Genomic DNA, 17,139 nt, shown 5'->3' with positions numbered 1-17,139 from the left:
TCCCCCTCAAGCGTCTGCAGCGCTTGCCTTGGAGACTGTGAGCGCGACCCCTCCCCCTCCCACTCTGTCTTTCCGAACGTGCCGTGTGCAAAGACGCCTCATTCCCGTCCCCGCCGCCCCCTCACAACACAACAAGCATGGACGATACCCGTAAAGAAAACGAGACGGCGGCGGGAGACGAAATTGTTTCAAAAAGGAGAAACAACGGCTCCATAATGTGGAAATAGTTCGGGTTTAAAAAAAACAGATGAGCAGCAGCTGCAGGTCATCTGTAGAGAGTGTAGCAAAACCGTTGCGACTAAAAGTGGAAGCACGACAAATCTGTTCCACCATTTACAGCAGCGGCACAAAGTGCAGTATGAGGAATGCGTAAAACTCTGTGGCTGTGCTGCTGCATCACCGGCCGAGACAGTTTCTTCTGCCCCGAAACCAGGGCCGGCGCTCGGCAAATGTGTTGGGGGCGCCCTCTGGTGACGCTCTTAATTAATTAATTAATTAAAATATACGAAACAAGCTAAATTAAACCAAACATGTTCCCAAATGGAACGGAGAAGGGAGGGGGCGGGGGATTAAAGTTACGGGGCACTGAAACCCTCACCGTAGTACGCAGGACAATGCGACGAAGCCAATGCTCTTAATGGTAGCTAATGTGTGTAACCTACAGCTTTATATTGTTTTGCATAGGTGATTATTTTGATTATTTGAGATGAAAAACGTCCCTTTTTTTTTTTTAAACATGTTCACTCAATTCTGTTGAAAATAACGATAAAAAAATCACATGTTGCAGTAATACTGACCTATGTTTTAATAAAAGTGCTTACAACATCTCACATTTGGCTTTTGACTTACAAAAAAAACATCTAACCCACTCCATAGAAAATATCGAGATATATATCGTATATCGCCATTCAGCCAAAAAATATCGGGATATCATATTTTGCCCATATCGTGCAGCCCTAGCGTGTCTGTTAACTCGCTTTCCGAGAGAAGAAAAGACGGCGCGCTGATCAATTGCAAATACTTATATTTTGTGTTATTTTGCGGCAAAAAAGTTTGTTCTGCAGTTTCTAAAAACATTTGAATAAATAGCCTTTATATTAACATCCACCCAAAATCCACTTGCCCGTTCGGGCAACCAGAAATCAATCTCAACTTGCCCAAATATGACTTTTGGTTGCCCCGGGCAAGCGGGCAACCGTTAATGTCGAGGCCTGAGTTGGAACCGTTTCTGAGTAGGAACCGGTTCTCGATTCCCATCCCTAGTCCTAGGTCAGTTTTGCGTCCGAGCCAGCTTCTGGCCTCGTTGGCTCTGTGGTACAATGTCAGTTTGGTGTCCCAACCAGCTTCTGGCCTCGTTGGCTCTGTGTTCCTAGGTCAGTTTGGTTTCCCAGCTAGCTGCTACTAGCTAAGCTAGCACTGTGGTTCCCAGGTCATGTGCATGTCACATGGATGTATTCACACAAATATTGTATTGTAAAGGGTTAGGGTTAGGTTAATAATATATTTCGAGTTTTTCGGTACTATGATTCGGTGGATGATTTTCAATTCATAATCTTGCCTTACATGGCTACATTTTTCAATACAATGATTGCAAGTTGGAATCAAATATGAAGGAGTTTTAAGTTTGATCTTGATTTCCTATACATAACGACATTTAATAGGATCACAATTAAGTTTTATTTTTTTCATATAATTTAAAAATTGCTTTTGTGCTCTTGTGTTGCAGTCATTCTGTCCCTGAGTCATGGCGGACAGGAGAGCGGAGAAGTCATGTGAAGAAGCCTGCAGGTCATTAGCCAAGGGGGAGTACGAGAGCGCAGTCAGCCACAGCACAGACGCCCTGCTGGTGCTGGGGCACCGGGTGGCCCCCTCCGGAGCCCCCACCCCAAACAGCCCTCAGGCCGGGGCCCTCCGCTGCCGCGCCCACCTGTTCCGCATCGCCGCCTTCCTGCAGCTGGTGAGCATTGTCAAATGACCGCATGGGTGTGATGAGCTAATGCTGTGGATCTGGAATGGTTTTGGTTTTATCTGGCGGGCCGGCAATCCCAGTCTGCTAATCAGTCACACGCTTTCAAACATGTTCTCTGTCTCACATTAACTTTGACTCGCTGGCGTTTGCATGCTTCAATATTCATCACGGTCTCTCTCTTCCTCCCTTCTCTCCTTTGGCACAATCGGTCCCTTTTTCTTTTCCATCTAGACCTCACTAATAACATCTTGTTAAAGGAGAAATCCGGTGTAAAATGGACCTGGGATAGGTTTAATATGATAACGAGTTGGGATGATCGGTTGGGAGCAAAAAAGCGCATGTGGACGTTAGGGATGGGTAAGAATATTCGATTATTCGATTATTCGTTCCTGAACGGTTGAACTACTGATAGTATTATGTGTATAAAATGTCATTTTTAATGAACAATCTGTGCACTTACAAAGTTATCAATGCCTTGTTTTATATGTTAAGACCCTTATTATACTATCAAAAAGGTGTCGGGCTGCTTCTAGCCTTTTAGGTGGTTTATAATAACAATTTAGTTTTTACCATAACACATGCCCCCATCGTTCCAAGTTTATAGCGTTTTGGTAGAATCGGCTGAAAACAGCCTACTTAAGAATGTGTCTATTCGCGCTTTTTTGCTCCAAAACGAACATTCCAACTCGTTATCAGACTTAACATATCACAGATCCATTTTACACCGGATTTCTCCTTTTAAAAGGAAAAGTTCGACGATAATGCATACGTCGACGACGTATGCATTGTACATATTTATAACTCAATATCCGTCCCAGCCTTTGTACAACAGATACTCTAGGGTCTGTAGCATATAACCGCATTGTCTGATTACAGTTTAATTCATTTTTCACAATTTACCAGCTCCCGCTTTGAAGACTGAATCACCGCGCCATTCGTTTCAATGGGATTCGCGACGGTCTATACTTTCAACATTAAGTATACATATTTAGAATTTGAAATTCGTCCCAGCCTTTATACCACAGATACTATAGGGTCTATAGTAGGGATTGACCGATATGGATTTTTTAGGGCCGATACCGATATTTTTTCATCAGCCTTAGCCGATAACCGATACGCCAATACCGATTTTCTTGAGCCGATGATACCCTGGAAATCCAGAGTTCTCGCGAGAGCACAATTTGAATTTGCTCAGCGAGTCACTCTGGGAATGAGCAATATACTGAGTGTATATTCTCGGCCTCCCCTTGCCCAGAACATTAATCAATCACATCGATGTATCAATATAGGCGGGCCAAAAGCGTTGCTGTTTTATCGACCGGATACGGCAAGAGTCTTATCTATTGGTTAGATCCACTGGTCTGGATACGTCACCCCTTGTATTCTTCTGATATTTTCAAATGCATGCTTGGTGCGGCCCGTCGAGTTGGGCCATTTTCATTACTCGTTGCCGGACCCTACAGTTTTCTAGATGTGGGTCTGGATTTCCAGGGTAAGCCTCCCTCAATTAACATCATAAAGATGACACAATGATGATAAGAAATGTTACAATGTCTCAATTAAAAAAATTGGACATTTATTGAACTGTCTGTAAATCAGTCAGAAAAAACAAAACAAAAAACGAATCGGCCGATGCTGAAAAAAATATTGCATACGCAAATATTGGCCGATAATGTAGGCTGGCGAATATATCAGTCGATCACTAGTCTAAAGCATATAACCGTGTTTTCTGATTACAATTTAATGCATTTTTCACAACAGACAATTTGACTATAACTACTTAGCAGGTAGTGTTTGTTTTTGCATTTAAGATATTAAGTGATTTTTTGCCAATGATCCATGGCTGCCTTTGTGAATGTCGGCACACATCGAATAATCGATCATTAATTCATACCACCCACTGATTTATACAACCATGACAATTTTGAGTTATTCACATCCCTAGTAGACGCATTCTTAAGTTGGCTGTTTTTAGCCGATTCTACCACGCTATAAACTGCGAATGATGGGGGCATGTGTTAAGGTAAAAACTAAATCTCTATTTTAAACCACTTAAAAGGCTAGAAGTAGCCCGACACTTCTTTGGTAGTATAATAAGGGTCTTCAAATATAAAACAAGGCATTGTTAACTTAGTGAGTGTACAGATTGTTTCTAAAAAATGACATTTTATACACACAATGCCATCAGTAGTTCACCCGTCGATGCCATCTTGTCTTTAAGAATCGATAAGTCGATTGGCAAACTTACTTTTTACCTTAACACATGCCCCAATCGTTCCAAGTTTATAGCATTTTGGTGGAACAGGCTAAAAACAGCCAACTTAAGAATGGGTCTACATGCTCTTTTTTGCTCCCAAACTAACATCCCAACTCGTTATCATATTAAACATATCCCAGATCCATTTTAGGAGTATAATTTTTAAGAAGCTGTAAATAATTATGAAATCTGTTTTGGTCTTTTGATGCGGGGGAAAATGAAGGAGCCTATGGTTTGTGCCTATTGATCTACTTTTTGAGGCACTGTGTAAAACTGCAATGAAGAAGCCCCGACTGAGGATGAGTATCCCCGATCTACTAGTTTCCCACAGTAGATATGTGGTCTCCAATAGAGCAGTCACTCAAGACACTAACTTATTATGATCAAAAACAGTCTCCATGATTGGAGATGCTATCCATTCATGGAACTCTTAAAATGACACCAATGCTTTCACTGCATGGGGAAAACCTTTCATAAGATAACATGTATAGCAAATGTAACACACCTGTCCATGCTTTAAAATATCCACCCCACAGTTGTTCCATGGATTCATTGTGGGTTGTCCATGTGGAGAAGTTCCTACTGTCCCAGAACTATATTGGTCACAATCTTCCATATCCTGTCCTTAAAAAAACAAAGTCTTTGTTTTGTTCACAGAAAAACTATGACCAGGGAGAGGAGGACAGCAAACAGAGTGAGTCCCACCATGAGGACCCAGGATAACACTCTAATTAATGAATAACTGTATTTTGTAGTGCAACAGTATAATGTAACAAATGTGCATGTACTGGACAACCCATCATATAATGAGCAGACAAAAACCCTGTTTGTAGTGCTGGCGGAGGAGGTCTCCAGAGGAGAGGGCTGCCTGAAGGCCAGCCTAAGGTCCATGATGCAGGAGCAGAGTCTGCCAGAGGTGGCAAATGTCCTCTCAAAGGCCCTGGACAGAGACACACAGGTAGGAGAGAGACCGTAGAGAGAGGGAGAGATACGGACACACGGGTAGGAGGGAGACCGTAGAGAGAGGAGAGATACGGACACGCAGGTAGGAGGGAGAGATATGGACACACAGGTAGGAGAGAGACCGTAGAGAGAGGGAGAGATATGGATACGCAGGTAGGAGAGAGACCGTAGAGAGATGGAGCGATACTGACACGCAGGTAGGAGAGACCATGGAGAAAGAGGGAGAGTTATCGATACGAAGGTAGGAGGGAGACCGTAGAGAGGGAGAGATACAGACACGCAGGTAGGAGAGAGAGCGGAGAGAGATGGAGAGATACGGACAAGCAGGTAGGAGAGACACCGTAGAGAGAGGGAGAGAGGGGGACAAGCAGGTAGGAGAGAGACCGTAGAGAGAGGGAGAGATACGGACCCGCAGGTAGGAGGGAGAGTGTAGAGACTTGTGGACACACAGTGGGAGAGGTCATTTATTGGGTGAGACACAGAATGAAATGCAGACTAATTTATACAGAGATATTAGTGGACATGAGCCAATTTATCCATACTCAAACATCCTAAATGTCCTTTCTCGTATATAGTATTTGCTCGACAGACAGGGACGGACGGTTATACTGACCTGACCTAGTTGCAGTTTTTTCATCTGCTTTAAAAAAAAAAAAGTGATGTGTAGCACAACTTTGAATAAATTAAAACAAGGCTTGTTGATTAATACTGGGCAATGCAGGTAACCACCTAATGGTTTTGTTTTTCTACAGAACGGAATCGTCACAAAGGACCTGACCAGGTTAAAAATGCTCCTGTCGGAAATAGAAGTAGGTTTGTGTGTGTGTGTGAGAATACACTGACAGCCTGAATATGATGTTGTGACCGTTCCTTGTGGGACTGGTCCTGGTGTGACTGGTCCTGGTGTGGCTGCAGCAAAAAAGGATTACGGTGTTAGTTTTAATGTTTAACAATCGAACCAATCAGAGGGTTGGATCGACCCTCTGACGCTACCCTCCGGTCATGTGATATGTGAGTGAGAGCAATAGAAAACAACTTGCCGCGCTACGCTTTGATTTGTTGACCCGAAAACTGACAGAAACCCGACCAGTCAAGTAGAACAGATAGCACCCGGAATGCATCACTGACCGAAATGATCCAGAGTATATTTGATCGCGATTTAAAATGGCAGAGCGAATTGAAGGAGATAGCGGAATTCATAAGATATGACGCCCCTCAACACGGGGACCATGGCCAGGTTTACGGCTTTGGTAAAGGCGCTGGTAAACGGTACAGCACGCCTTCCCGCACAGGTTTGTGTTAGGCTGCCCTACCGGGGCTATTCAAAACATGCACGAGTTATCTACATATTTTTAGATTGGTAGAGCCACATATCTGTTCATTGTTATATTTCGACACTTCAGTTTTTGTTATTTGTTACCGTTACTGACTGGAGATCAGTAAGATTTGTATTATTTTTCTTTTACAATTCAATAGTTAAATAATGATCAATCAATTCGTGCATCAATTCATCTCAACACATAGACCTGGCCAGCAGGAAAGAGCAGTTTATATTTTGAACGCTTTCAATGTTGTGTTGGTCATACTAGGGCTGGGCGATTGATCGAATTTCCGTCTCGATTTCGATTTTAGCGTGAAATGATCACAAAACTAATATAATCGAGTTTTCAATTTTTTTTTGGTTTTATAGAAAGTGAAATGAAAGTGAAATGCTTGTAAGCTTTCTTTTTGACCATTTTGTGTAGTTTTTTAAGACGAAATTTCAAAGTTCTCAGTTACAAAGTGTTTTTGGGAGAGACATGTTGAATAAAAAAGTCATGTTTTTAAACTAAAAAATAATCGTTTGAATAATCGTGATTTCAAACTTGTCCAAAATAACCAGGATTATAATTTTTTCCATAATCGAGTCATACTATAGAATGATTTATTTCCTGTGATTTGTGAATAATACAGAAGATAAGAAAATTTGCATACTAAATCGCAATTGTAATATTGGCCTAAATAATCGCAATTCGATAATTTCCCCAAATCATTCAGCGTTATGTTTTTCTGGCGAAAATGTTGCCACGGGTCTTTTTCGGCACGAAAACCCATAAAATAAGCCGTCCAGTCACTTTTTTTCGTTGTTAATTGAGTATAGAGCTTGACCAAAGTTGTCCAGAGCAATGTATCACCCCAAATTACTTCCTTGTTATTGGATAGGGGCACCGCGAATGCTTCCAAATCGGCCACCAATGCCGCGTTTCCACTGCAGGGTACGGTTCGGTTCGCCTCAGTCCGGGAGGGAGGGGGCGGTATAGCCCAGCTCAGTTCCGATGTCGCGTTTCCACCGCCGAAAGTACCCTTTATGGTAGGCCGGATGTCGTTCGCCGCGGCAGCTACGTAAACATCGTAAACATCGTAAACAACGTCTTCCTCCCCAATAATGCAGAGGAACGTCTCCACCTCCTTGGTCGCCCAAGCAAGCGTTTTACGCGGCATGTTCATTGTAAAGAATAATACCTCGAGGCTACTGTTTGTTTGTTCTTATCCCCACGTCGCCCGGAAGTGACGGTTCTGTCGACCAATCAACGGAGGGGGTGTGTAGCTCGAATTTTCCAGTACCCTTTCAGGCGTCTCGTCTCGTTTTCAGTACCCCAACGGAGGAGTACTGAAAACGAGGGCAAAACGAGTACGGCTCAGTCCGGGTCACGCCCACTTTTGGCGGTGGAAACGCAATCCGTACCGCACCTTTGCGAACCGAACCGTACCGCACCCTGCAGTGGAAACGCGGCATAATAATAATAACCACTAATATTGCTCAAAATAGCACCAAACCTCAAAGCAAAACAAAGCAATAAAAACTTGGTTAGCGTACCGGGAGTTCAATAAAAAATACTGTTTTCCAAGTCTGTGCCTTAAGGCCGATTCATACCTCCGGATCCGGACGAAATTCGTCCGTCCGCCCCAACTTTGCCTCCGGAACCACCCTTCATACCTCCTTCTGGTTTCAGCGTTATGGATGTTACGCATTAAATCCTCTAGAGGGCAGTGACTGTCGTTTCACAAATTAACGGCATTGACATTCGCAAACATGACATCTGGAGAGATGATTTTGCTTTGTGTCATCCAAAATCGGCAAGAAAAAGTGCAAAAAGTGTAGGCCTAGGCGGCGGTGGCATCTGACACCCCTCACCAACCCACAGATTATCTCCTCAAAATGTTGTTAGATGACCAGTTACAACTCATTGCCAAAGCAGGGGAACAATAAAATACAAAGGTCAGGTATATAGTATAATATAAGTATAAAACGTTAAATACATTTCTTTTTTTTCATTTATTTATTACGGCTCACGGCCATAGCACATGGCATGGAGCACAAAATTCAACTTAAATCATTACAGACCAAAACAATGGTGCACGGCAAGGGAAAAAACTAAAACATTGCTTAAACAATGGCAGGACATTTCTCAGAAAGGCACCTGTTTTAGCAATAACCCCTGGGTTATTTGACCTCAAAAGCAAAATCAGTTTGATCTTAGATGGAGAATAGACATAATATTTTGGCAGGTATTTTTTTCTATAATACATTACGTTTACATTTTTACACTCAAAAAGGCACATGATATTCGTCGCCAACACAATTGGAATCGCAGATGTTGCACATTCTTTCGCTTCTTTCCAGCCCTTTGTATCTTCCAGTGACTTTAGGTATTCTGGTGTTATTCGTTCTAAAATTGCAGATAGCCAGTCTGGACTTTTGGTTTTCATACATCAGGTATTTTTCTAATTTAAACTCTTGTTTAAATTCTATGTACGTGTCACAGGAAGTCATGCTTGTAAGCTCGCTCTGCCACCTCTGGATGAATTGATCTTTTAACCTCTGCTCAACAATTTTTTTCAGCCAGTTAATGTTGTTGTACTTTTGTGTTATCCAGATGTATGACAACCCGCAGTCATCCAGTATCTGTTTCACCTGTGATACCCAGGGTGAAGCATATGCACCACTGCTATGTAAGCTGTGTAGCTGATTGTACATGATTTTACTAAGTTTACTTTCTAACAGTCTCCCCCAATATCCAATTATTCTTTTTTTAACTGTAACACAGAGTGGGTACCGTCCAAGCTCTCCATACACCATATGACTGCAGGTTGTCATTTTAACTTTTAAGATGTACTTTAGAAATTTGAGATGTAGTTTTTCTAACAGATGTAGTTTTTCAAACCCCCACACTTCACATGCATACAACATAACTGGAGTAACCAACTTGTCAAAAAGGTCCAGAGTGACATCTACAGAAAGCTGAAGCTTTCTGCATTTGTTGAGTAAAGCAAACATTGCACGCAATGCTTGCTTATGCAGTTCCTCAATAGCAATTTTAAATGAGCCATTATAATTCATGATGACGCCAAGATATCTGAAACAATGTACAGTCTCTAGACTTTGACCGTTGCACACAAACTGTAGTGTACTAGTATCCGCTCTCCTAAAACCAAAAACTGTAACTTTAGTTTTATCGCTATTCATTTTTAGTTTCCATTTCTCACAGAAGTCACACATATGATTTATAGCTTTCTGTAACCCTCTCTTAGTTGTAGACATGATAAAAGTATCGTCAGCGTACATCAGTGCCATTAGTTGTATATAATTGTCTAACACAGCATCATCAAAAGTAATGGGCTCACAACCTTTTTGTAATAGATAATCCTCTAAGTCATTAATGAAGAGGGCAAACAGCAGTGGTGATAAGTTTTCACCCTGCCTGACTCCTGTTAAACTTCCAAAAACTCAGATTTAGCTCCATTAACATATACGCATGATTTTATATTTTTATACATGTTGATAACTAAATTAAGGAATTTACCTTCGATACCTATTTTTAAGAGCTTATGCCAGAGTGCAACTCTCCAGACTGTATCAAATGCCTTACTATAATCAATGAAACAGCAAAATAAACTTTTATTTTTAAAGCGGTACAAATCAATGATTTGTTTTAGTAAAAAGATATGATCGACAGTCGAGTAGTTCTTTCTGAATCCTGCCTGGTTCTCCCTCAGTGTAGAATTATCTTCACAAAATGTACATAGCCTTTCATTCATTCGTAAATAATTTACCTAAACAACTCAAAAGTGTGATTCCTCTATAGTTATCTATAGAGTCTCCCTTATCCCCTTTCTTTTTATATATTGGCACGATTAAACCAAGCACCCAATCCTCGGGGATAACACCTGAGTCCAAGATCTTATTAAACAAGAGGACATATAGAGGCATAAAAATAGTTGAGGTGCTTTTAATGTATTCGTTCAGCACTGTATCTATGCCTGCAGCTTTTCCTGGTTTTATTTTTCGAATAGCCTCATTAATTTCCTGTTCAGTGAAACACACATTCAGAACAATACTGTCTATTATTTGTATTTGTACTATTGGTATGCCCCCATCAGATAAGTTTTCAAAGTGGTCATGGAATTCTTCTGCTGTGATTGGACATACGCTTTTGATTTTGCTAGAATCATTCAGCTTCTTCCAGTACAGCTTTGGATTCTCAGATTTCATGCTCATTAACTCGTCACTGAGTTTCTTCCTATGGGCCCTCTGAGCTTTGTGCAACACTCTCCTATACTCTTTACTTTTTTCCCTTAAACATTCAGCATTAGCCACACTTCTATGCTTCTCAAGCATTCTTTTAGCTTTTCTATATTCTTTTCTTTTTTCTCTACATTCACGGTTAAACCATGCTGCTCTTTTTTTTTACCAAGTTTTAGGTTTTTCTTCTGCTTTTGTGTTTTTGGGAATGTAGTCATTGCACTTTTTATCATAATATCACAAACACACTTCGTTATTTCATTAACTGACATGCTGTCTACATTACATACAATGTATATACATATCAGATATTATACTACTCTAACTATTTTCGCGAATGGTCTGACTTTTGACTATACTGCCGCCTCGATTTCCGGTGGTATTGCTCCGTTTCTCCCGGAGAACTCCGTATTCTTAAGCGACGGACCCTTTGACGGACGAAACACCTCCGGGACCGGACAAAACGCTCCGTATCCGTATTTACCGTAGGGTGTGAATGGGCCTCTACCGGTAGGTCCATGTTTCCAGGAAGTCCCTACCAGTGGATTACTGGCAACCGTAAATAATATAACAGAGGCGCCAACAAATTTAAAGCAGCCAAGTATCAATAGGGGAGGTTTTTAAGTAAAATTTGTTGGCGCCTCTATTATATAATTTACTTGATTGTCAGAAAAAAAATAATTGTCGGTTTAATTTATGGGTTTTCATGCCAAAAAAGTCCCTGGGTTCAATATCCGCCGGATTTATACTTTAATCCTAGTGTGACTGGCCCTGGTGTGACTGGTCGTGGTGCGACTGGTCCTGGTGTGACTGGTACTAGTGTGGCTGGTCCTGATGTGACTAGTCCTAGTATGACTTGTCCTGTTCCTGGTGTGTTAACCTCTCTGCCCCATACTCTCTCCTCCTTTCCCCAGACTGTAAATGGCGAGATGGCACCAGAATATTCAGAAGACCAGGATGAAGGTAAAACTAAAAGATCATAATCTACAATTATAACATTACACAACCACACTATCGTCGAACCTCAGATTGAAGAGGAACAATGCGGTTTTCGCCCCGGACGTGGAACTACGGACCAGCTCTTCACTCTCGCAAGGATCCTGGAGGGGGCCTGGGAGTATGCCCATCCGGTCTACATGTGTTTTGTGGATCTGGAGAAGGCGTATGACCGGGTCCCCCGGGAGAAACTGTGGGAGGTGCTGCGGGAGTATGGGGTAAGGGGGTCTATCCTCAGGGCCATCCAATCTTTGTACTCCCAAAGCGTGAGCTGTGTTCGTGTTCTCGGCAGCCAGTCAGTTTCGTTCTCAGTGGGTGCTGGTCTCCGCCAGGGCTGCGCCTTGTCACCAATCCTGTTTGTGATATACATGGACAGGATATCGAGGCGTAGTCGTGGTGGGGAGGGGTTGCAGTTCGGTGGTCTGAGGATCTCGTCACTGCTTTTTGCAGATGATGTGGTCCTCATTGGATCATCGGCCTGTGACCTTCAGCACTCACTGGATCGGCTGGCGGCCGAGTGTGAATCGGCTGGGATGAGGATCAGCACCGCTAAATCTGAGGCCATGACTCTTAGCAGGAAACCGGTGGATTGCTTACTCCGGGTAGGAAATGAGTCCTTAGCCCAAGTGAAGGAGTTCAAGTACCTCGGGGTCTTGTTCGCGAGTGAGGGTACTATGGAGCGTGAGATTGGCCGGAGAATCGGAGCAGCGGGGGCGGTATTGCGTTCGCTTTACCGCACCGTTGTAACGAAAAGAGAGCTGAGCCGCAAGGCAAAGCTCTCGATCTACCGGTCGATCTTCGTTCCTATCCTCACCTATGGTCATGAGGGCTGGGTGATGACCGAAAGGACGAGATCGCGGGTACAAGCGGCCGAGATGAGTTTTCTCAGAAGGGTGGCTGGCGTCTCCCTTAGGGATAGGGTGAGAAGCTCAGCCATCCGTGAGGAACTCGGATTAGAGCCGCTGCTCCTTTACTTAGAAAGGAGTCAGCTGAGGTGGTTCGGGCATCTGGTAAGGATGCCCACTGGGCGCCTTCCTTGGGAGGTGTTTCAGGCACGTCCAGTGGGGAGGAGACCTCGGGGAAGACCCAGGACTAGGTGGAGAGATTATATCTCAACACTGGCCTGGGAACGCCTCGGGATCCCCCCGTCAGAGCTGGTCAATGTGGCCCGGGAAAGGGAAGTCTGGGGCCCCCTGCTTGAGCTGCTCCCCCCGCGACCCGACCCCGGATAAGCGGTCGAAAATGAGATGAGAAATGAGATGAGACAACCACACTAAGGACGACTGAATAACATTACACAACCACACTAAGGACTACTGAATAACATTACAAAACCACACTCAAGAGTGAGACCAAAATATTTAAGGGTGCGACTAATATTTTTTATAGATCGCACTGGTGCACTGTTGCTGACGCTGCCCGGGTGAAAAAATAAGTATACATAATAAAAAACTAAGCCTACTGTGAAGTTTTTTTTTTAAATAATTTAACAACTGACTATGCATTTTACATAGTATTTTAAATTTGAATACATTAATTATGTGACATACTGTCACAGCCAATATTAAAACAAAATCTAATGTGGGCAGTGGGACAAAAATTATATTTCCCCACAAAAACAATATTTTATTGATTTGTATAAAAACAATTTAGCTCATTAATTGGAAAAGAGCTTGAGGTAAGACGTTTTCTGAACAATAATGCATAGTATAAAGTTAAACACATAATGCACTGCTGTATTCAACTTTTAAGAGCCGCAATGTGAGGGGCCAGCCACATGCCCTTTAAACCACCATGACAACAACATTTCCACTTCTGGGTTCCACTGAACAATTAACGCGTCAATATTCGAGGGGCTTTGGCACATCAAATGATGGAACAAGCATCCCGTACTGGTTCAACTGCTCCTGCAGGAAGAGAGCCACTTGTAGCAGGTCCGACTGGGCTTTTCTCCTGAACAGTCCCAATGACTTCAGATGTCTGCGCAATGTTGACATACTTATATTAATGCCCTCCTCACTTTTAAGGAACATCCATATTTACCAATGCCTCAACCCGAGCAGGAAATAATGTACGATAGCGTCGGATAGCGTCATCTTTGCCGGCCAATGACTTCAGATGTCTGCGCAATGTTGACATACTTATATTAATGCCCTCCTCACTTTTAAGGAACATCAATATTTCCCATTGCCTCAACCCGAGCAGGAGATTAAATACGATAGCGTCGGATAGCGTCATCTTTGCCGGCCTGCTGCTCGCCAGCAACGTTATTTATGAATGAGGCGTGATCCTTTTCTCGTAAACGAGTTCCTTATGTCGTAAATATGATATCTTATCTCGTAATTACGAGATCCTTATCTCATAATTACGAGATCCGTATCTCGTAATTACGAGATCCGTATCTCGTAATTACGAGATCTTTTCTCGTAATTACGAGATCCTTATCTCGTAATTACGAGATATTATCTCGTAATTACGAGATCCTGAGTGTGCTAACGGCTACATTAGCTGTGAAACTTTTTTTTATTTGGTGAATGCTCAGCGCCACCGTAGATTAAAGTTATGGAGAGCGATAAAAAAGTAGCGTTAAGGCCAGACATGGCAGGTGAATAGGGTAACATTTTTAAATACAAGGGATCACCATGAAACTTTACCAGTTGATTACATACATCATTATAAGAAAAAAATGTATTACAAGTTTTTGAATTTTGCATATTTAATTATGCTAATTAGGCTGAATCTCATTAAATATGCACATTTTTGCATATATTTCCGGTGCATGAATCTTAAACTGTGATAAAGCCAGGACCAAAATTCTTTTTTTATTTTGTTTATATATCAAATGACAAAAAATCCTCACATGGATTTTAGGATATCTGCTTTTATGACCTGGGAAATCAAAATATACTATCCATGGCCTTAAAAACCCTATTTTCACCATGATTTCCAGGTAAAATGACCCATAAATCTGGCCAGGAACAATTTATAAATAAATCCATGGGTAGATGTCTTCATAACAATGCTATGTGTGAAACTGGGAAGTGTGGTGTACCTAGGTTCTACATAGGCTGAGAAATGTGCACCTAAAAATGGAAAAACACTCATTTTGAGAAAACGGCATTTAAAGATTCTTATGGCAAAAGCCAACCAAGCTTGAGAGCATACCACGTGATACATTCGAACCAATCGTCCGGTCGGAAATCGAGTCCAGCCAATCAGATATCAGTTTTACGTTGTGCAGCAGATCGAGTGCTTTCCAATGATACCACGGAACACATATGATAGAGACCGGCTGTCATTTGAAACGGTGCGTAATAAAGCAAACGTTTGGTGAATCTTCTGTAAAATTCTGAGGCGCAAGTTGACAAACTATAATAAAACAAACACCTAAATGTTTCGTTTTGACTTTTTTTTTTCTTTTGTGCGAAACATTACATGTTAATGGTGCAAAATAGCCCAAAATATCAAAATTGACCAGTGACTGAAAAATCGATGATTTTGCCTGCCGTGTCTCGCCTTAAAGGCGACGCAATGAAAAAATTTGTGCTGGTGCACCTAAAAAAATATTGGGCGCACCAGTGCAACCAACGCATAAAGTTAGTCTAGAGCCCTGACACTAAGGATGATTGAATAACATTACACAACCACACCAAGGATGACTGAATAACATGACACAACCACACCAAGGATGACTGAAAAACATGACACAACAACAATAACGACTGAATAACATGACACAACGACACTAAGGACGACTGAATAACATGACACAACCACACTAATGGACTGTTCGAGATGCACCGTACACAACCTGCGCGAGTTGCTCGTAATTTCCTGGCTTGAAGCACTTATAGCGTTCCGACGCTATAGCGACTATCCAATTTCATGACACAATCACAAAGACGAACAGGAACGCTATAAATGCTCCGAGACCGGAAATTAAGTCAAAGGTGCAGCTCGGAAGGCTGGCGTCCGAGGATTCAGGAACTCACCATAAAGCTGAAGCAAGTGAAAAAGATGATCAGAGATGTATTGTGGCATGCGATTGGTTACCAGGCGCCAATGTCAATGCCCGTTCTATTTAGAATTAATTAAACCAATGCCCGTTTTCTGAACAATCTCGCTGAATCAAGGTTTTGGTTTGGAACGAGACGTTACTGTACAAGGCAGCAATAAAACAAGATTTATTTTTTGGACTGAGATGCCGCGGCTATTGGTGCGTCCTCACGCGTCCTTATTGGGGCCGCACCAAGCCTTTTTCTTGCATGCTGTCAATTAATCAATGTCTTGATTTAAGGAATATGTGATTGTGTAGCGTGTTCGCTTATTCAGTCTTAAAAATACAACTCACAGCTGCTATTTTCATGCTGCTTCTAGGAAGTGACTCCCGTCCGGGGACAGCTATATGGTGCCGGGGTATGCGCGAATGACGCAGTTGCGTCTGCTAAATCAATTATCTTTCTCTGAACATGAACTTTGTATTTAGTGCCATGTGTCCATGTATGATCAGGGTGTCCGCGGAGGCCTTAAAAGTCTTAAAAAGTCTTAAATTCATTTTTCTAAATTTAAGGCCTTAAAAAGTCTTAAATTTGTCTAAAATGTCATATGCTGGTCTTAAATTTATAACTCGGAGGTCTTAAATTTGTCGGGGCAGGGTAATTCAATTTTTATTTTTCTCGCGGGACTTTTTTCGGGAAGGAGATGTACGAGGGGCTACTTTCTTGCTAGCTGCATATATAAACTGATGTCTGCGCGCTTGCTAGCTAGTCTGCAACAATGGGTAAATGCAAGTTCAACGTCAGTTGGCTGGAAGACGTCCGTTTCCGAGGTTGGCTAGCGTCCGTTGCCAACCCAGAACAGGCCAGATGCATTCCATGCAAAAGTAGCCTACATTCAAGCTCGGCACCATGGGGATTAAGGCTGTCGTCAGCCATATGCAGAGCCAAAAACATAAAACCTCTGCCAGGAGCCACACACAGACCCCAGCCATTTCTACGTTTTGCATCTCTGCCCCGGTGCCACCGCCGCAGACGGTCCGCGCTGCTAGCACTGACCTGAGGGTAGCATTTGGTGCGACACCAACACTGAAAGCGGAGGTGTTGTGGATTCTAAACACAGTGGTCAAGCACCAGTCATACAACTCGAATGAGGGGATAGGAGATCTCTTCGGTTTGATGTTCTCTGACTCTCAAATCGCGAGCACCTTTAATGCTGGAAGGGACAATACGGCGTATATAACTCGCTTCGGACCAGCGCCTTTCATCCGAAACGAGCGAATCTGCAGCGTCAACAAGGCTGATTTTGTTTTGATATTTGAGACGTTGAACCACGCCACTAAAAGCAAGCAACTTGACGTGCACGTCCGATATTGGGTCGGAGATCGAGTGTATT

The 17,139-nt window shown here is 42.5% G+C and overlaps 1 protein-coding gene across 5 annotated transcripts in view; it reads left to right on the top strand.

Annotated features, from left to right (window-relative positions):
- The window catches only part of helz (helicase with zinc finger), a 123,464-nt gene that overhangs the window by 9,840 nt on the left and 96,485 nt on the right, over nucleotides 1-17,139 (top strand). For all 5 annotated transcript variants that reach the window (XM_060046062.1, XM_060046066.1, XM_060046064.1 and 2 more), the window contains 5 exons: nucleotides 1,727-1,957; nucleotides 4,884-4,920; nucleotides 5,060-5,184; nucleotides 5,942-5,998; nucleotides 11,667-11,715. In XM_060046062.1, coding sequence (XP_059902045.1) covers nucleotides 1,745-1,957; nucleotides 4,884-4,920; nucleotides 5,060-5,184; nucleotides 5,942-5,998; nucleotides 11,667-11,715 — 481 coding nt within the window. In that variant the 5' untranslated portion in view covers nucleotides 1,727-1,744. The remainder of the gene's footprint in view (nucleotides 1-1,726; nucleotides 1,958-4,883; nucleotides 4,921-5,059; nucleotides 5,185-5,941; nucleotides 5,999-11,666; nucleotides 11,716-17,139) is intronic.

The sequence above is a fragment of the Gadus macrocephalus genome, chromosome 3 (assembly GCF_031168955.1).
Source record: "Gadus macrocephalus chromosome 3, ASM3116895v1".
In the NCBI taxonomy this organism is placed as follows: domain Eukaryota; kingdom Metazoa; phylum Chordata; class Actinopteri; order Gadiformes; family Gadidae; genus Gadus; species Gadus macrocephalus.
Note: the sequence above shows the minus strand (reverse complement) of the source record. Positions and strands in the feature narration are given on the sequence as shown.